Source organism: Dipodomys merriami, unplaced genomic scaffold, assembly GCF_024711535.1.
Source record: "Dipodomys merriami isolate MVZ:Mamm:240054 unplaced genomic scaffold, mDipMer1.0.p SCAF_3, whole genome shotgun sequence".
NCBI classification, from domain to species: Eukaryota; Metazoa; Chordata; class Mammalia; order Rodentia; family Heteromyidae; genus Dipodomys; species Dipodomys merriami.
The window spans coordinates 114,176,405-114,198,203 of record NW_027204492.1 but is presented as its reverse complement, the minus strand read 5'-3'; the positions used below and the strand labels follow the sequence as shown (position 1 = coordinate 114,198,203).

Below are 21,799 nucleotides of genomic sequence, written 5' to 3'. Positions count from 1 at the left end.
ACTATAACTCTCAGCTCTTGCTGATGAGTGTCAGTTGTGGTTGTGTGTATGTGAGAAAGAGAGAGAGAGAGAGAGAGAGAGAGAGAGAGAGAGAGAGTTTTGTAACAACTACTTTGAAAAACTGGTTGGTGGTGTTAACTAAAACCAACACCTATACTAGCCCTACTCCTAATATATACTCAAGAGAATAAAGGCATAAAAATATGATATAAATGATCCTATCAGCTTTACTTGTAAGCGTTAAAAACTGAAAATAACTCGAGTGCCCATCAGCAGTAAAATGGATACAACATGGTAGATATACACAAACCAATATTACAACAGAACGAAAAACTACAAGGGTGGGGCTGGGAAGGTGGCTCAAGTGGTAGAGCACTAGCCTTGAACTGAAGAGCTGAGGGACAGTGCCCAGGGCCAGAGTTCAAGCCCCATGACCGGACCTCCCCCCCCAAAAAAAAGAAAAACTACAAGGGTGAATTCCATAGACACATTATTGAATGAAATTGATGCAACTAGTACATAGAATATGAGTCCATTTTGATGAAGCTCATACAGATAAAACTAATCTATGGAGACAGACAGCTCCCCACTGTGGTCTAAGGGGTAAACAGGTAAACCTCTAAAGGAAATGTTTATATCTTAATCTAGGTGAGGACTAACTAGGTATATATAATTTTTATCTAAAATGTAACCTTAACATGCATGTGCTCTGGTATATTTATTTTTCAACAAATGATAACCTAAAACACAACTCAAGCATCAAGGCCATGAAGGAAGATCTTACATGATTTTTAAAAGTGAAGTGTTTTCCACCGAAGAGCAAAATGTTTTCAGACCAGAAATACAATTTCCCTCCCTGCTGTCTCCACCTCTTCCATCCTGGGTCACTTGGAGAAAGGTCAGCTGATGTGTTTTACAAAAGATGTCCCAGGTACTTGGGAGCCACTTCACCCACTCCTGGTTGAGAAGCAATGGTTTAATCATTTCTGCCCCATCATCCTGATACAGCCAAATCCTCTTAGGAATGAACTTTTTCAGTGTGTCTGTTTTTTTCTGAGATGTTCACTGCTTGTCTCTCATGTTACCTGCATATATTTGAGGTCTATGCTGCAGAATTCCAACATAAGGTTTCAGTTTCTATACTCTACGCCTTTTTTGTTATGTTTCAGGATATTCTGTAACTCCTGAGATTTCAAAGTATCTGTTCTTTTTTTTTTTTTACACCATTTATTATGCTCTGTGGCCTATAGGAACAGCCCGAGTTAAGTTCTATGTCTGGCTCTGCTGTTTAATCAGGAAATGAATATCAGTCAGCACCTTCAAACCTAAGAAAGATGAAGTTCTCTGACTTCATTCTATGGAAAACATCTGCAATGGCTCCACAAGAAATGTGTAACATTAGCCTCAGGAGAGGATTTTGCCTCTGTTCCTTGGGAATTTTCAGGAAAAGGGATGTCTGTATGAACTCAGGATATTAATATTGCCACTCAGAGACATAAAAAAGGACTAGAAGGGGTTTCTGCTGTACTAAAGGAAATTTATGAAGGAAAATTCCAAAATACTAAAACAGCTGAAAGATGATTTTATAACAAAGGCCTGAAAACAATGTATGAGAAATTATTGTCAAATTGAGTACTTCTACTTAAAAATTGCCCCAAAGAATGAGCTTCTCACAAATCTTTTTAGTACACTGTAAGCCATACTACAGATTGCCTCCAAATGAACTCAGTCTGCACTTTGCCGTGAACTTTTTTCTGCAAAAGACATGTTCCCTACGTTCTGTCCACTAGCCACAGGTGCTTGCCAAGAACTTGACACTTGGCTAGTGCAACTGAGGTACTAATTTTTTTTCTTTTTGTTGGTCTTGGGGCTTGAACTCTGGGCCTGGGCACTGCCTCTTAGCTCTTCAACTCAAGGTGAGTGCTCTACCACTTGAGCCACAGCACCACTTCTAAAATTTTCTGGTGGTTTATGGAGATAAGAGTCTCCTGCCGGGGCTGGCTTTGAATCATGATCCTCAGATCTCAACCTCCTGAGTAGTTAGGATGACAGGCATGAGCCACCAACACCCAGCTTGATTTTTCTAACTTAAATGTAAGTAGCCATATTTGGCAAACAAGGCATGCAGTAATTATAGCTTGATCCTTAGCACAATTTTTTTTCTTTCACACAAGGGGAAAGCCTGGCTTACTATCTTGTTTTTTTTAATTTTTGACTAATATCTTTTTCTTCCTCATACAGAGCTTATAAGAAAATAGTTTTTACAGCCCTCAGGTCTCTACTGACAGTTTCTGAAGTAATTTCCAGTATCTAATCTCACCCTTCAGGTTGATTCGTTAATAGTTTGAGGACAATTTGTGGGACGTACTTGATTTTTACCAGGCTGGGTATAGAACCGAGAGCTTAGCACATACCAAGCAAGTGCTTTTCCACTAAACCTCACCTCTAGCTTAGTACAATTGTCTAGATAAATATTAAATATTTTAAAAATTGAATGTTACAAAACTGATCACAAAAGGAGTATTTGTTTAAATCAATATTTAAGAGCAAAGATTGTTCTGGACACCTATAATACCCTTTACTCCCCTCCACTGTGGGGAATCCATAATACTGTGTATTCTACTACCGAGCTACATTTGCAGCTCTGTGCCACATATTTTTAACTGGGTGTTTCCACGAGAGAGGACAGGTACTCAGAAAATGAACCAAGAGTATCAATAGTAAAAGAAAAATACTAGTTAAGTATGTTAAATACACAGAAAGCTACTAGCCTATCTCTGTACATTGAATTCCTATACAATGAATTGTAACTTAACGTAGTATGTAAACAAACTGCAAACATTGTTTGTGAGTATAATAAGTGGTGAAGCTCAACCAATCACAAGCAGCCAATCATTAGCTAGTCACAGTCTGCCAACAGGTCAGACTGTATAAACACAAGTAATTGTGGAACTGCATCCAATCCACACATTTCTATACAGTACTTGACTGCCATTCTCGTCTATAAATACTGCCAGTTGAGCTCTCTGTACCTTTTCTGGTTCTCAGCACCAATTCTTGAATTGTTTTTTGGTCAAGTAAACTTTGCTAAATTTAACTTCTACAAAGTTTTTCTTTAAACAGGCAAAAGTGAAGGGGGGGACAAAGATACTTTGTAGGGCAAATTTTAGTCAGTTTCCTGAAATTACTCCTAGGCCTTATCTAAGCACATTATTGTAATTCCCACTTTAAGTGAACAGCCCTGGAAGTCAGCTTAGCACCTCCCAACTCAATACTTGATCACTGTCAGTATCTGATTCTGTTCCACATACTCCACTGTCATCCTCACTTCTGATCCTGGCCTGTCTTTGGCAGGAATCCTATTAAGTAAGGTTAGCCAGAATCTCCCTTGTTCCTAAAGCTTTCTTTTATAAGTACTTTTCCATCCACTGCCTCCCAGTTGCTCCTTGACTAAAAATTCCCTCTTGTCCATGCTATATTTGGGGTTAAGTCCAATCTGTCTCTAAGCCAAGACCCGATTTACGTTTATCATGACATTCTTGAGAATGATTTCTTGCCATGTTTTAATAAATGTCGCTGTAACTTTTTTTAACGATATAAAATCTAGAAGTGGAAATTAAAGTTACAATAGCTAACTTTACAATAGCTAAAGTTACAATATCCCTGCAATAGCTTAAAGTCTAGAAACGGGAAAAGCAACTGTGACAGCTCCAAGCTAGTTGAGTCCTTACAGCTGGACCTTGGTGTTCTTCGGTAGAACATAAATAATTTCACAAAACATTGACATTCAGCTAAGGCTACTCTGTAGCAGTGGTAATTCATGACAAAAACAAGACTCCTTTGTAATCCTGTCCTGTTCATAATGGTGGCAAAAACATAGCATTTTCCAAACCACAAAAATGATCAGACACCCCTTATGCTGATCACTATGCATCACTGTCTTCCCTCCCTCGCGCTAAAACTTCTCACATGATTCAATCATACAATCATCCTGCTTTCTGACAGTATCTGGTGCAGAAAAACTGGAGTGGATATTCTGTTTCCTGAAACTTTTCACCAAATTATTCTGGAGTGGGGGAATCAACAAAAAGAGACTGCCACCTTCTCTAGCCCACTGTCACAATTGCAGGCAAACAGTGAGCACAGCTAAGAAGTTCAGGTTACACAGAATTACAGAATGTGTATAACTTTTAGACCAACTGTTGTGTAATAAATATTTCTTGGATTAATAAGCTAAGTTTATGTCCACAATAATGTCAATATCAAACTGACCACTGTCTTGAGAGAAAGTTAAAAGGGTACGTTGAAGAGCAGTTCAACAAGCTTGGCTGCTAAGAAATTAAAAACAAACAAAACAACAACAACAACAACCCCCCCCCCCCCAAACCCAGCTAGCGTAGTTTCAGGTTAGGCCCAAGCAGCCAGCTTCGCTCCTCCCACTGGAAACTTCAAAGGGTCAGCCCTTAGGCTGCAGCTCCTGCTGCGCATTCTATTTCCCTGCCACGGTGTACTGGGTCCCACACCCTGGTTCTCTGGTTCCTGGGTTTCGATTGGTTGAGTCTCTGTCATTCAGCCTGGGCAACCGGAAGTTATTTTTTTCTGAGAGCTCCGGAACCGGGTCGGTCCCGCGCCTGCGCATTTCAGCGAGTCTCTTTCTGGGATCTGCGGGGCTTCCGCGTGGTGAAGGGTGAGCCCTTGTTTCCTGTGGAAGCCGGTTCCGGCACTTAGAGGCTTTCTGGCGCGCCCTGGGCTCAGGAGGCCTTAAGGTGCTGTCATCTCATTTTTTCCCTCTCTTTTAGTTGTCAGCGGGGTGGGCAGAACCCTCGGACCGTTGCTGCTGGTTTGTCGGTCACGGTCAGGCTGTGGTCCCCGGAGGGTTAGCTGCGGGCTTTTCTTAGTGCTAGACTCCACCCACCGGAACTCGAACCATTTCCAGACGAGCCTTTAGGCTGCTCCCCTCTGCCACTGCACGCTTATTAGGGATCATCATAGGGAAGAGCCCTAGTGTAGGATCTGCAACGCCTCATTTTGCCAGAATTTGGCAGCAAAACTCTCCCTAGAAGGGGCTCCCCGTGACCTTGGAGAATTGTGTGTGGGTGAGGGCCATCATATGCATTTTTGCTCCTTAGGTCTAAAAGAGATCTAAAAATCTACAAACAGATCTAGACTACTGCTAATGCTAATATGCTACCAGCTTGTGGAAATTTCACCATGAACTTTTCTCTTGTACTTCTTAGGATTTAGGCTGTTATTTTAGTGCATGTGTATACACTTTGCTCGTATATAATATGAGTTGATATTTACAAGCTTGTGGCACTGTTGAAATTCATATTTATTTTTACTCAGAAACTAGAGCACACTTAGGTGTGCAGCTCAGGATGATCAATTATTACTATGTTTTAGGACTATCCAATAAAGTTTCATAAGGCTTGAGCATTTGAAATGTATTTGTCCAAACAGAGAGGTGCTGTAAACATAAAACAAAAATTTTGAGAATTATATGAAAAAATTAATATACAACAATTTTTTATCAATTGCATTTTGAAATGGCAATTTTTGGAGGCCTTAGAATGTAGGTCAGTGACAGACCTTAGCATGTATGAAGCACTGGGATTGATCTCTAACACCACATTTTTTTTAAAGTAAAGACAGTGCTGGGAAGTTGGCTCAATGGTAGAGTGCTTGCCTCACGTGCATGGGGCCCTGGGTTCGATTCCTCAGCACCACAGAAGCAGAAAAAGCAGGAAGTGGTGCTGTGGCTCAAGTGGTAGGGGGCTAGCTTTGAACTGAGGAGCTGAGGGACACCGCCCAGGCCCAGAGTTCATTCCCCACAACCGACAAAAAGAAAAGACAATATTTTGGAAATACTGGGTTAAATAATTTAACGTACTTTTATTTTTAATATGCCTTTTAGAAATTATAAAGCATATTTGTGTATTGCTTATTATTTCTGAGGGGCCACACTACTCTAGAAAAGGGTCAAGAAACCATGCCTGTGCACATTCAGTTGGCCTGTTTGTGGAAACAAGCTTTGTCTGAACCAAGTTGTGTCCACTCATTCTTGTATTTTCTATGTCTGCTATTTCTGCTTCAAGAGTTGAAGACGAGTAGTTTAGGCAGAGAGTGTATGGTCTGGTTACTGTTTGGCTTTTTATAGAAAATATTTGCCAGCCCCTACTCTGGACCAGAACCTGATATGTGTGGTTGGCTGGTTTTGTGTTTTGAGATGGTGGCCTAGAGTTTGAGATCCTCCTTCAGCTGCCTGAATGCTGTTGATTACAGAGATATGTCACTACACTTGGAGATACTTTTAAACTGTAGACCCACATAATGGTCAGACTTGTTATAAACTTCTTAGCACTTTATAAAAAGCTATCTCCTGAGAGAGATGGGAGAGAACGATGGAAGTGTTGACATAGATCAATATAAATTGTACTTATAAACTGAATTTGAACCCCTTTGTCCAACTACTTAAAAGTAATTTAAAATTTAAAAAACATGTCTCTGGGTGCTGGTGGCTCACACCTGTAATCTGAGCTACTCAGAAGGCTGAGTTCTGAGGATCACAGTTCAAAGCCAGCCCAGTCAGGAAAGTCTGTGAATCTTTTCAATTAATCACCAAAAAGGAGAAAGTGGAATTGTGGCTCTAGTAGTAAAGCACTATCCTTGATCACAAAAGATCAGAAACAGCCCCCTGGGCCCTGAGTTCAAGCCCTAGTACCAGCACACGTGCATACACACAATACACACACACACACACACACACACACACACATACACACACACAAAGATATCAGTTATCACATTAATCATAAGATGCTTAATTTCCCTCATTTTGTAGGTGGGAAAATGAGCGCAGGGATGGCCAGCAAACTTAGCCAATTGCTGGACACTCCCCTCACTTCTGACAATTATACCAGAGTCAGCTCGTCCAAAAGGTTTGTTTGGTTCCCTAGATCTACTTGATTGGCCTACAATGGACCCCATGGTTTATCTCATCTAGTATTTTTGTATGATTTTTTTCTAACTAGAATCAAGATGGGCTTGTTCTTCCAGGGAAGAAGCTGAATACAAGGTCTTGTTTGAAAGGAAATGAAATTTGCAAACAGAGAGGACAGAAAGCATCAAGGATGCTTGTCACTTATTTAACAAAAGGAAATATTGGTTGAATAAATTGTTTGGCAGATTTGTACAGTTGAATAAAACGGGTGACTCTTCCCTTATGTTCTTGGTGGAAAAGCTAACATGTTTTTATTAATGTGGCAAGCACCATGGGAAAAAACACTGTGTGATTATTGGATGTTTCTTAATAGGTTTTCTCTTTTGCAAAATGGAGATGAGCTATACTCATACCTTCGGCTTATTGTGTGGCTTAAAATGACATGACGGTGAATGGTACAGAACTGCTCAATTAATACATATTTCCTTCCATGGACTTAAGGTAAGGGAGCAAACACCAGAAATTGTATACTCATGACACTTAAAATATGACAATCACCAGGTACAATTTGTGGAGGCTCTCATATGAGATATAGTAGGACTCACCTAGCCAAATCTGAAGTCAGATGGGTTCTCTGTGATTAGTCCAGAAGCAGAATCTCAGCCTTATTTGGGGGTTAATAACATCCTATCTGAGAGTCCTACTGTTGCTGAAGACACTATTGCCTGTGTGTGATTTTAATTAGAATCAACAGAAGAACCTAACAAATATCCAAATTCATTCCATCTGGAGTGAGGCCTTCACCTTGTTTGTCTGTTCATTCCTTTCATTTCCTCCAGGTAATACAGACAGGGTTAAAAACCACCGAGATAGTGAGAGGCCAGGCTCAGGTGGCTGCTAGAGCAAATGCACTGAGCTGTGAAACAGAATGCCTGTCTGGGGTTGTAAGTAGTCAGGGAGGGAGAGGAGGTGGTACACTTTTCATATCTAGCCAAGGAGCCTGAGCTCCATCCTAAGAGTGTTAGGGGAACTTCTGAAGAGCTTTACGTGGAAAATGAGGGGATATCTTGCCGAGTTCTCTATCAGAGGTTGTTCTAACAAAGTGCCATGAGCCAGTGAAGGTAGTAAAGAAGCAATTGCAGCTGGCCAGATGATAACCCAAATAGGGTTTGGTACCCATACTATGTGTTTATTCTAGCAGCTACATTTATTGTAATTATCCACTTTCTGGTGAGTATCCCTTCCATTTGGCTGTCAGTCTCTTCAAGGAAGATGGTCTTTTTAGGATCAGTATCCAGCACATTCTAGCTACATAATAAATATTTGTTGAGTAAACTATGTAGAACTAAAATGACACGCAGCTTATTTTGTCATTTTATGGCAAATCTCAAGATTTTGAGTCCCATTAACTTCTATAGTATGATAAAAGCTTTATAGTCACGTGATTGTCTCACAGGGAAAAGAGAAAGTTTGGCAAAATTGAAATGCTCTTCAAAGTATGGAGAAGAATAGGAAAAAAGTGTGAGTTCCTCAAAACTTTGAAAATGGAATTGCCATAAGCTCTAGCAATTGTACTTGTGCATATATACGTAAAAGAATTGAAAACAGAGACTCCAAGATATAATTGTACACTTCAGTGGAAGCAACATAAGTAGCCATCAACAGATAAATAGATAAACTGTGGCCCATATACACAGGAGAGTATTATTTAGCAATAATAAGGAATGGAATTCTGACACGTGATACAACATGGATGAACCTTTAGGCTGTTATATGGCATGACATAAGCTAGACACAAAAGGACAAATACCATGTGATTATACTTATACCTAGACTAGTCCACTCCATAGGGACAGAAAGCTGAATGGGGGTTGCCAGGGCTAAGGTATGGGGAGTTGTTTAAAGAGCACACAAGTTTCCGTTTTGTCAGATGAAAATATAATGGTAAATACTGCTGGACTGCTATATTTTTAAAAGGTAAAAAGGTAAAATTTATGTTTTATGTATTTTACCACAATTAAAATGTTTAAATAAATATGAAGGGGCTGGGAAGGTGGCCCAGTGGTAGAGCACTTGCCTTGTATGCATGAGGCCCTGGGTTCGATTCCTCAGCACCACATAGCAAAAAAGAAAAAAGCCGAAGTGGCTCTGTGGCTCAAATGGTAGAGTGCTAGCCTTGAGCTGAAGAGATAAGGGACAGCGCCCAGGCCCAGAGTTCAGGCCTCTTGACTGGACCCCCCCCCAAAAAAAAAATGAAGAAAAGGCAAATTTAACGAACATATGAAATGAAGAACAATGTGTTTTATGCATTAAATTCTATAGATTTACACAAATAAATCTGAACTGCTGCTTTCATAGCTCTGAAACCCTGAAGTTTACCTTCACAATGCCTTGAGAATTCAGACCTTTGGTTGAGAAATTTGGACCCAAGTCAAATGTTGCATTTCCTGTGAGCAGTCTAGGCCTGGACTCCATTTTATTTTTGTGGTGCTGGGGATGGGGCCTAGAGCTTCACACCAGGAAAGCACTGTACCACTGAACTATACCCCCCAAGCTCCCTGTAGCCCATTTGGACAACCTTCTTCCTGATTTCTCCAGAAGTACTTCACAGAGAATCCAGGCAGAATATAAACATTGCTTGTTGATGAGGAAACTTTCTAACCAGCGGGCCAGGGCTCAAGTATATTGAGCAGCTTGCAACCTCATCATTGTAATGTGATTGTTTGACTTTCCCAGGATCTGAAGCAGATACTTCAGACACAAGTGTTCAACAATTGAGGGTGTGTTTTTTTTTCCTGTGCTATCTTGCTTATTCTTTGTTGAGCCTTTGATTCCTAGCAAGACCACTTTTGCTGTTTTCAAAATGTGGACTTTTTAAAAGTAAAAAGAATTATCTTTAAGTGTTTGTTCTCAGAAATTAGAAAAATGACTTTAAATGAAAACACAAAAGGACTGCCTAGGGTTTCTACATGCAAGGCTCTGATTCTTGCTCATCTTTGTGTTATCCTATCAGGGATACATCAGTGAGCACAACTCCCTGAGTTCCAGCCCAAGTACTGGCACACATTCAAAAAAAGTTAATGAAACCAGACTCTGCAGGGACCACTTAGCCCAAAGTTCTATATCATCTGTGTAACTTCTCTATTTTTCCAAAGGCTCCAATTTCAGCACAATGCATCCTGTTGACTTTGGGGGCTCACTAGACCTAGTTCCAGCTGCTTCCCACCACGTGCTCTCTCACAATTTCTTTAGATTTCTGAAGACATTTCCCCCCTTTATCTTGTTTTTCCATTCCTTTGAATTCAGAAAATTACCACTTTTAAGATGATAAAATCAGCAAGTATTTCACACACATAGCTAAATATGAGAAGGAAAATAGCCTGACATTGTTCAGCACTACCATATTGATGCTGACTCAGGCATAATTTAGTGTGCAACATGATCATCAAATTCTGTCCAAATGAATTGACTAATCTGATCTGCAAAGATTGATTTGCACAATTGGAGGTGGAAAAAAATTAGAGTGAATCCTCCAGCAAGCCTCTTAATATTCTGCTGAAAGCCTGCAGTGTGTTTTTTTCCCTTGGACTATTGAGAATAAGCTTGAAACTAAACTGTTCCACATTTGTAGATTCCATTTTCTAACATGTCACACCCACTTAGATCACATTGCTTCTTCAGAAAATGTTGTGCATATAGGTAACTAGCAGAAAGAGCTATTTCACTATGCAAGAACTTTAACCAACAAAGGCAAGCTGCAAATAACAGAATGATCTTTTTTCTTTGCAGCTGTAAAGATGTCTGACAAAACCCAGATAGCTGCTAGAGCTTCCCTTATTGAACAACTGATGTCTCAAAGGAATTTTGAGGATCTTGGCAACCACCTTACTGAGCTAGAAATGTTTTATGTGACTAAGGCACATCTCCAAGAGACAGATGTAGTCAGAGCTGTGTATCGAGTCCTCAAAAACTGCCCCTCAGTGGCTTTGAAAAAGAAAGCCAAGTGTTTGCTGTCAAAGTGGAAAGCTGTTTATAAGAATATATACGTTAAACCAAGGGAAAGCCCTAAATCAGTCCATTCGGATGGTAATAAAGAAGAACATGCAGGACTTTCTCAAGACCTGAACCATAAGATCTTAAGTCTCTGTAGTTCTAACTCTCTGCTATCATCTCAAGCCATTGTAAACTCCACTGCAATAATTGTGCCTGAAAATAGTGCTGCTCAAATGGAAGCTAAAGAAGAACATTTCAGAACTGGTGGCTCTAAATCCATTGGGCAGAAATCAAATGGGTTGCAGGATCCAACAATGTCCATGAGAACTAAATGTGTAGAGCTCCTTTACATAGCTTTAACTAGTTCTTCCACAGATCATCCCAAAGATGATTTGTGGCAAAAATTTGCAAGAGAAATTGAAGAGCATATTTTTGCCCTCTATTCAAAGAACATCAAAAAATACAAAACCTGTGTCAGAAGCAAAGTTGCCAACTTGAAGAACCCCAAAAATGTTCACTTACAACAAAATTTGCTGTCTGGTACCATGTCTGCAAAACAGTTTGCTGAAATGACTGTCATGGAGATGGCAAACCAGGAACTGAAACAGCTCAGGGCTTCCTACACGGAATCCTGTATCCAGGATCATTACCTTCCCCAAGCTATTGATGGCACACAGACAAATAAAATAAAATGCAGACGCTGTGAGAACTACAACTGCAAGGTCACCGTCATTGCCAGAGGAACCCTTTTCCTTCCAAGCTGGGTCCGAAATTCGAACCCAGATGAAGAGATGATGACTTATGCTATTTGTAATGAATGTGGGGAACAGTGGTACCATAGCAAGTGGGTGTGTTTGTGATCATATATGAATATTTCCTTAACAGATACCCCCAGGCACGCACACACACACGTGTGTGTGTGTGTGTGTGTGTGTGTGTGTGTGTGTGTGTGTGTGTGTATAAGACCCTTTGTACTTGTTTCTTAAAATCTTATACATGCTATTCTTCAAATAATCTTAAGATTATTTGCCACAGTAGATACCATCAACACTAAAAGTTATCATTTGGGGAGAGAGGGAGAAGGGAAAGGAAAGAGGAGAGGAAGGAGAATGATAACTATTCCATGTGCTTTGTGACCATTTGTTACCCTACTGTACCCAGATTGGGATTGAGAGTAGCTCAGTATTCTAGAAGCAGGTTGGAAATCCAGGCTCTCAGGCCTGAGCTGCTTTAGTCTTAATGTGCACTTTGAATATCATTACTATAGCAACGGGCTTGTGGTTCTCAGGAATGGCTGCGTATTAGAATCTTCTGAGGAGCTTTGAAACTCACAAGTACCAAGGTGCCAAGGGTCTCTGGCCTGGAACATTTCAGTCTGAACCTATGGAATAGGTCCCAGGCAAACATGTTGCTTTTGTCATTACTCAGGCTACTTTTAAGATGCACTCAGAGTTGAGAACTACTCCTAAATAGGCTATCATTTGGTTCTTTCTATATATGTAAGAAATTAGTGTTCTTTGGAAACTTTACAGATGAAGAAACAGGTCTACAGAATTGCAGTGACTTGACTAAGCTACACAACCACAAATAACCCAATTCACACCAATGTCAGATTTTCCTCATCTAAATTCATGAGACTGGCTCAATATTGACATCTGGGAAATATACTCTTGGAATTGTGGAACTAAGTGAATAATGTCTTTAGGCCATAACCTTAGAAGACTAGAACATCAGTCTTTTGTGTTTTTAATTTCCAATGTTTTTGTGTGTGTGTGTGAAAATACCGTACCGAGGGGTTACAATTACACGGGTAAGGTAATGAGTACATTTCTTATCTAGCATTTTTGCCTTGTTGCCTCCTCCTTTGTTTCCCCTTCCCATCCCTTCCCATTCTCACCCCCCCCCCCATCCTCCCCGGTCAAAGTTGTAAAGTTCATTTTCCATTCTTACTTTATAGGTCTTTTTGAATCATAAAAGTTAGGCTATACTTCATCCTGCAGTTAGATTTTGTTTGGAGACTTCTTGTTTAGTTGAAGGAACTGTATTGTTTATCTTTGCACAAGTTCTTTACAAACTCCTTCAGACATGTAGTTTCTGATGTTAGAGGTCCTCATGTTCTCAAGGACATGTGTTAGTCTGAAGTTCAAGTTCTATTTCAGTAAAAATAGCATTTATCTGTCAGAGGAAGTACACAGCTTCAGCCTTTGAATCTACCAATATTTATTTACCTAATAATTGAAGAGGAAATTACATCTTTGAGCTCTTTCTTTGCAATCAGTATTTAACTTATTTCTATAGCTGTTTAAACACAAGAAGCCTTTTATGTATTATGGCTGCCTTTTCCTTAAAAATAAATCATAGCATGGTCATTGTTGGGGTTTGTTTGTTTTTAAAACGTTTACTCCTAAGTTACCTACCAACCCGCACATTCTGTGCAGTCTTTTTTGTCCTAACTCACCAATCTTTATTGGTGTCTGGTGCCCTTCCAGTGTATATACTTTACATTCTAATAACAGTTCTCCCAAATGGTTCATAAAACTGAAAAGCATTTATGTTTTCAAATGAGTTTGGAGAAATCAGCTAGAGACCATCAAGTCTGAATTTTATTTTGATGTCTTTTTCTCTCTGTGCCTTCTGAGAGCTGCTTATTGTGATGCAACACATTAGTCCTTTAAACAGTAACTTGCAAGGTCATCTAAAACTTGAAGTTTCATAAATTGTGGTTTCATATGACTTGGAGTGATCTTAAAAAAACCATTCAGAGGTTAGAAAAGAGCACATATTACACACGAAAACCAACTTTGATTAAGTTAGTGTTGGTGTTTTAGTTCTGTGTGTGTGTGTGTGGTTTTCATATTGGGATTTGAAAACTAAATTTACAGACAAATAAAAGCACTTGAAATGGAAAATCCCATATTCTCCAAGATATAAAAATTTACAAGACCTTCCTCATTTCATATCAATGTTGTCAGTTTTGCAACTACAAATAGTAGTAATGTGGGCTTTTTTTCTCTAGGTCAGTGAAACAGCATTGCATTTTCTAAGTACAGACAATAATTCTTTTGTATAGGGGCTGGGAATGTGGTTTAGTGGTAGAGTGCTTGCCTAGCATGCATGAAGCCCTGGGTTCAATTCCTTAGCACCACATCAGCAGAAAAGGCCAGAGGTGGCACTGTGGTTCAAGTGGTAGAGTGCTAGCCTTGAGCAAAAGAAGCTCAGGGACAGTGCCCAGGCCCTGAGTTCAAGCCCCAGGACTGGCAATAATAATAATAATTTCATATACTATGTGCTATCTCCTAAAAACAAATCATTTTCCTTTCAAATTGCTATTGAGTAAAGATTCCAATTTAAAATTCTTCCCACAGGAACAGCAAGTGCTAAGGTCCACAAGGTAGGAAGGAGTCAAAGATGGTCAAGTGTCAGCAAGAGTCCATCACTACTAGGGTGCAATGGGCAATTGGAAGAATGGTTAGAGATGAGGTCAAAGAAGGCACAGCATTCGCGAAGGTCCTTGTTAGTCTGATAATAATGTTGAGTGGGTTTTTTGTTTTTTTCTTGTTTTTGTTTTTGTTGGTGATGGTGCTTGAACTCTGGGCTTAGTCCTGTCCCTGAGCTCTTCAGCTCAAGGCTAATTCTACCACGTGAGCCACTTCTGGTTTTCTGGTGGTTTATTAGAGATAAGAGTCTCACGGACTTTCCTGCCTGGGCTGGCTTTAAACTGCGTTCCTCAGATCTCAGCCTCCTGAGTAGCTAGGATGACAGGCATGAGCCAACAGCACCTGGCTAATGTTGAGTTTTTTTTTTAAAGAAACTGAAGCTAGGGAGCTCATGGTGATGACTTTTGAATGTGCTTTAGGACAAAAAATTCTGGCTACTATGTTGAGTTAGACTAAGAAGGAAGCAAAGATAGGATGCAGGGACACCAGTTAGTTGGCTATTGCAATGATCCAAATGTCACATCACTAGTCTCTTTGCATCCTTTTCCATGATAAAACCTTATACAGACCAAATCCGAAATTCCCCATCTGTGGCTTCTAATAAAATAGTAACAATACTTCAAAAAAAAAAAAACAATACCAACTTTAACACAAGTATAGCCTGTACCTTGGTTGCCATGGTTACTAGGAGTAGCAGCGCAGGGCCCGGACATCAGTTGTTTTCATGAGTCAATCTCCTTTGTCTGTATTACTTTTTTAAAATAAAGAGTTGGATACAATTGCAGCTCTGTCTCTTCTTTGGACACTTCCTGTGATGAGAGACTTCTTTCATTCGCTGTCACCATTTCTAAATGCCAGGCAGGAAGCCTGCAGCTGGCAGTGCTCCATTGTCTTTACAAGGTCTGGGCCTCTCTTTTAGATCAGATAGTAAATGAAAAATATTTACTAAAATGAGATTTTAGAAGGCACATTCTTGCTTTCAGAAAAGCCCACAATCCATTGCATTGTTATTTGAAAGTATATTGCCAGAGATGTTACCGAGCATGGTAGGAAATGTTCTGTACTATTGCATATTAGGCTTTGCCAGGTGTCAGCTCTCCCAATACAGGGGAACCTTTTTTGTGTCATTTTGTGATTTATCTAGTTTCTGAAAAGTGATTGACTTTAAAAATAGGGGGACATTTTTTGTGAATTCCAAGTAGATAAATATATAGATGTCATTTCAAATACCCTTTCCTACACAATACACAGCTTTTCTATCTTCATGTTCTGTCTATGTGGTCTAAGGAAATAATCAACTTTTTAAAAATGGCTCTGCTATCTTGCATCCCTTGATGATTTTTTTTGGAGGGGTCCGGTCGTGGGGCCTGAACCCTGGGCCTGGGTGCCATCCCTCAGCTCTTCAGCTCAAGGCTAGTACGCTACCAATTGAGCCATAGCACCACTTCCGGCTTCTTTTTTTCTGCTTATGTGGTGCTGAGGAATCAAATCCAGGGCCTCATGCATGCAAGGAAAGCGCTCTACCACTGAGCCACCTTCTCAGCTCCCCCCTTGATAAATTTTTGTGAGTACTTTACAGGATGGACGGTTACAATATAGATTTAAATTTACTAGATATATTCTTGCTTTCTTTCAAAATGTGAGATATAAGTATAAGTAAGATCTAACTCGTTATGAATCCTTTCAAAATGGCACATTTAAAAATATATAAAACAGCCATGACCAAATCACAGAACTAATTTCATGAGTTAAAATATCATTCATTCGTAATTGTTTTACTATGTTTTTTTTTTTCTAATTTTGTCAGTCATGGGGCTTAAACCCAGAACCTGTGTGCTGGCCCTGACCTTTTTCACTGAAGGCTAACACTCTACCACTTTGAACCACAGCTCCAGTTTTCTGGTGGTTAATTGGTGATAAGAGTCTCACAGACTTTTCTGGCTTTGAACCACAGTCCTCAGATCTCAGCCTCCTGAGTAGCTAGGATGACAGGCATGAGCCAATGGCACCCAGCTTCTTTACTATTTTTTTAATGTCATCCCTTTTGAAGCGACATAAACATAGACATAGTTACCAGCCACTGCTTTTAAATCATCCAAATGGTATCATAGTTCACCAAATACACCTTTGTGAACTGAAGCGAGGAATTTCCAAGAGTGCCAGTGAGTCTGAATCATCTGGCTGGATTCCACTTAGCCTGTGTGAGTGATGGCAGACACAGCTGCAAAACCAGTTTTAGTTTCCTTCTCCTATCACAACATAGGGAGGCACTTGTCCAATCAGTGTCCCACGTAGCTCTAACCCATGGCAGGTGAATTCATGTGTACCTCAGTGAAGGAAAGCTGAAGTCTGTATTAGTCTGCTTCCACATTTTTTTTCTGTGTGTGTGCCAGTCCTGGGACTTGAACTCATGGCCCGGGTGATGTCCGTAGCTATTTTGCTCAAGGCTAGTGCTCTACTACTTAAGCCACAGCTCTGCTTCTGGCATTTTTGGTAGTTAATTGGAGATAAGAATGTCATAGACTTTACTACTTCAGCTGGCTTTGAATTGCAATCCTCAGATCTCAGCCTTGGAGTAGCTAGGAATACAGGCGTGAGCCGCCCAGGCACCCCAGCCCAGCTCAACAATTTAAATGAACTGTGTGGATATTTATGCATTTACTAGAGTATTATGAATTCTCTGGTCCTTCTTATCTTTTTCATGCTGTTAATTTCTATTTTTGCAGTTGGGTTTTCATTCTTAAGATGGACTTTTTTGTGCCATTCCTCTACCACAATTTGGTATTATACAAATTGCTGGACAGCAAGTTTCTAGACATTTTTAGTGGACATCTATCATGTTTTAGGGACTATATCGTTTAAAAATGAGGTAGTGGGTAAAGGGCCCATGGATTTCTTTGGAGAATGATAGACATATCATAAAATTGAGTGTGGTCAATGGGTTGGTAAGGTTGATCAGTAGGTATTAAGTTGTAGTTAGATAATAGAAGTTCTAGTATGCTATTGGCCTAGCAATAAGGGGTGACTACAGCTAGTGATTGTATAATGTATCTGGTAGGGGAAAAACAAAGGAGGAGGTAACAATAATTGATAGGAAATGTACTAATTCCCTTACTCATGTAACTGTAACCCCTCTGTACAGGATCTTTACAATAAAAAATATACTAAAAAAATAAAACTAAAAGGAAGGAATTTGAGTGATTTTGCCTCAAAAAGTGATACATGTATAAGGAGATAGGTGTGCTTAACCTGACTGCACAATATATATGTGTAATGAGATATCATATCGTACCCCACTAATATGTATACATTTTGAGATTTTTAATATGTCAGTGAAAGGTTCTGGGTTTGATCTCCAGCACCACATGAACAAATAAATTTAAAAAATGGAAAAAAAAGTATTTATTGTGGTGATGGGTGCACAGCTCTATAAATAGGATAATCACTGTTGCATTGTGGGCTTTAAATGGGTGACTTACATGATATGTACTTTGTATATCAATAAAACATTTACCAAAAAATCAAATGAACTGAGAGAGGAGATTGAAGACAAGGTCTCTATTGGGCATTTATCTTCATGAATTACTCTGAGCCTGTAGTGCCCCAATTTGTGCAAATAGATAATGGAGAGATAATGGCACATTTTCTCAGGAGACGCTATAGCCAAACCACTTGGGTAAAGAATGAGTCTCCTAGTGCTTCTGAAGCTGTGAGGGCAGTTTCATGGGCCTGACATTTGCTTTCTGTATGGACATCTCTCCCTCCTGCACACAGCTCACAGGGCTACTAGTGCATACAAAGGAATTGTTTTTTATGCTTCTTTCTTGTTGCTCATGCTATCCCTTTGAAGTCAATTATTAATGGTAGTAATCCTGTAGAAAATAGATAATCCTTTATAATTAGCCTTGAGAAGTTGCCATGTATGTTCTTGGTTAGATCTGTATTCAGCAGAGAAACTTGGAATAACTGCAGATCCAACTAGTCAATCTGACTTGTTATAGTGAGGACTTCCAGCCAGTAGTCCCATCATCACCTGAGAGCAGATACAGAAACGTCTCCATCCCAGACCTAGTGAACCTGAATCTACATTTTCACTAAGTCTCCAGTAATGCTTGTGTGTATTCATATTTGTGAAACTTCTGTCCACAGAAATTGGGAGTGTGAATTCCACCTTTCTGCAGCTACCTTTGAATGAAAGTACTTAACCAATACTGGAATCTCTACCCTCCAAGTCACTAAATGTAAGGGATAATCTTTACGTGCATCAGCACCAATGGACAGGCTTACTTCCTGAAAAGACTTTTTCTTGTGGCTTGTAGTAGGTTATTCTTTCCTGAGTTACTTCACTGGCGATTTCATCTCAGCATCATTTGCTGGTTCCTCTTTGCTTTCCTGATCCTTTGATTTTGAAATGTCTTTCTACCCCTTCTATATCTACCTTTCTGTTGGGGATTTTATCTAGTTCTCTGGCTTCTAGACTATCAGTTCACTGATAACTCTCTTTTTCTTGAATTCCAAGCCCATAAATCTAACAGCTCTCACTGGGTGCCGGTGTAGCTACTCAGGAGGCTGAGATTTTAGGATCACGGTTCAAAGCCAGCCTGGGCAGGAAAGTCCGTGAGACTCTTATCTCCAATAAACCACCAGAAAACTGGAAGTGGTGCTGTAGCTCAAGTGGTAGAGCGCTTGCCTTGAGCTGAAGAGCTGAGGGACAGCGCCCAGGCCCAGAGTTCAGGCCTCACGACCGACAAAAAAAAAAAAAAAATCTAACAGCTGACTTTGGTTAACTCTGGATAACATAACTAGTAAGCTTCTTCAACTTAGCATGATTAAACTAAGCTTCCAATCATCTGTCCAACACTTGCTTTTCTGCTTACTGGCAATTCCATACTTTTGCAACTTGAACTACAAATTTCTAATAAAGAGCCCTCAGTGACTCTGCTTTCTCTTCCATTGCCCTTATAAGCAGTCAGGAGATCTGATCTGTTCACTTCCAAATATATAATAAGAAGTACAAGTTAAAAACAGGCAAAAGGGTTGAATAAATACTTAACCAAAGATCAAAGATCCAGAAATGGTACACATGAAAAGATGTTCAAGGTCATTATTTCTTAAGGAAATATAAATTAAAACCACCGTGAGGTACCACTTCACACTCACTTAGAATGTTTTTTTTTAAATTTTTGTGCAGGTCCTAGGGCTTGAACTCAGGGTCTGGGCATTGTCCCTGAACTTCTTTTGCTCAAAGTTGGTGCTATACCATTTCAGCCATAGCCCCACTTCCAATTATGTAGTGGTTAATTAGAGATAAGAGTCTTATGGGCTTTCCTGCCGAGGCTGGTTTTGAATTTGATCCTCAGATCTCAGCCTCTTGAGTAGCTAGGATTACAGACATGAGCCACCTATATCCAACTGTTAAAAGGGAGGAGAATAGTACATGTTGGTGAGGAAGTAGAATAATAAAATCATTATTATTTTAATTTATTATTGGTAATTTTTGTATTGCTCCTCAACTTTTAAAGGTTGCTTAACATTGCTTCATTAAAAAAAATCCTAGCCTGGAATAGGCAAAACCCTGGGTCTCCTTGGCACAGGCTGAAATTTTCTTAATAGAGACCCAGAAACATAATAAATCAAAGAAAGGTTGGACAAATGGGATTGCATGAAATTGCAGAGCTTCTGCATGGGAAAGGACATAGCTAGCAAGATCAATAGAAAGCCCGTGGATTGGGAGAAGATCTGCACTAGCCATGCAACGGACAAGGGTCTCATATCTAAAATATACCTGGAACTCAAAAAATTAAATCCCCCAACAACAAATCCTCAAAAAAACAACTGCCCAATAAATAAGTGGGCGAAAGACTTAAAGAGAAACTTCTCTGAAGAGGAAAGAAGGATGGCCAATAGACACATGAAGAAATGCTCAACCTCCCTAGCCATAAAAGAAATGCAAATCAAAACAATATTGAGATACCACCTCAACCCAGTCAGAATGGCTAAAATCAAGAACTCTAATAACAACAGGTGCTGGAGGGGATGTGGACAGAAGGGAACCTTATTGCATTGTTGATGGGAATGTAAACTTGTTCAACCACTTTGGAAAGCAGTATGGAGGTTCCTCAAAAGACTCCACGTAGAGCTCCCCTATGACCCAGCAATCCCACTTTTGGGCATTTACCCAAATGTTCACAAACAAGACCACACTAAAGCTACCAGCACGACTATGTTTATTGCAGCATTATATGGAACCAACCCAGATGCCCCTCAGTAGATGAGTGGATCAAGAAAATGTGGTAGCCGGGCGCTGGTGGCTCACGCCTGTAATCCTAGCTACTCAGGAGGCTGAGATCTGAGGATCGCTGTTCAAAGCCAGCCCGGGCAAGAAAGACCGTGAGACTCCTATCTCCAATAAACCACCAGAAAACCGGAAGTGGCGCTGTAGCTCAAGTGGTAGAGCACTCGCCTTGAGCTGAAGAGCTAAGGACAATGCCCAGGCCCAGAGTTCAAGCCCCACGACCGACAAAAAAAAAAAAAAATGTGGTATATATATACCTCATTTTCTTGATACACACACAATGGAATTCTATGCCTCCATCAGAAAGAATGACATTGGCCCATTTGTTAGGAAATGGAAAGACTTGGAAAAAATTATATTAAGTAAAGTAAACCAGGCCCAAAGAAACATAGGTCCCATGGTTTCCCTTATTTACAATATCTAGTATATGTATGAGTCAAGTGGAAAAGGTCAGATAATGTGATGTTAGGAAAATGAACTCTTAGATATGTATTTTAATGTTTTTTTCTTTCATGCATGTGTTTTTAACACATTTATAAGATTATTTCTTTGTTGCTTTGTATGTCCCTCCCCCACGGTATAATCCCTGCTTTCACTGTATTTGATGTTGGTGTAATTTGTGGAGGGGAAGGGAAAAATCAAATCGTTTAAATAGGGATACAGGTGGACCCATTGCAACAATGAGATGTACAAGTCGTTATGTTGAAAACGAACTTTACAACTTTGGTGGGGGGGAGGGGCGTGGGAGGAGGATTGGGGGGTGGGGGAGGAGAATGGGAAGGGATGGGAAGGGGAAACAAAGGAGGAGGCTACATTGCTTAATAAGAAATGTACTCATTATCTTGCCCATGTAATTGTAATCCCTCTGTACAGTATTTTCACAATAAAAGAAAAAAAAGAAACAAAGGAAACAACAGGGAAGAAAACAATTCCTAGCCTTATTCAGCCAGTGTCCAGCAAATAGGTATCTCTCAGGACAAGTGTCACAAGCGCTGCAAGACTCGTTTGGGGTGGGGACAAGAGAAAGCTCTACCACAAGAAGCAGAAGTATGAACTGGGATGCCCCTGCTGCATACAACCCAGTCCAAGCTGGAGGAGGCAACAAGAAGTACCATGCTCTGAGGCTGGATGTGG

General features: G+C 40.0%; 1 protein-coding gene across 1 annotated transcript; it reads left to right on the top strand.

The window, feature by feature from the left end:
- Window positions 1–4,672: 4,672 nt before the first annotated feature.
- Window positions 4,673–21,346, top strand: Tceanc (transcription elongation factor A N-terminal and central domain containing). The gene is made up of 3 exons (XM_070040862.1): window positions 4,673–4,766; window positions 7,314–7,441; window positions 10,730–21,346. Exon 3 carries the CDS (start codon window positions 10,738–10,740, stop codon window positions 11,791–11,793), a length of 1,056 nt encoding a protein of 351 aa, XP_069896963.1. The 5' UTR covers window positions 4,673–4,766; window positions 7,314–7,441; window positions 10,730–10,737; the 3' UTR covers window positions 11,794–21,346.
- The last annotated feature ends 453 nt before the right edge of the window (window positions 21,347–21,799 follow it).

Coding starts and splice junctions, on each gene's coding strand:
- Tceanc (XM_070040862.1), top strand. CDS start 10,738: ATGTCTGACAAAACCCAGATAGCTGCTAGAGCTTCCCTTATTGAACAA.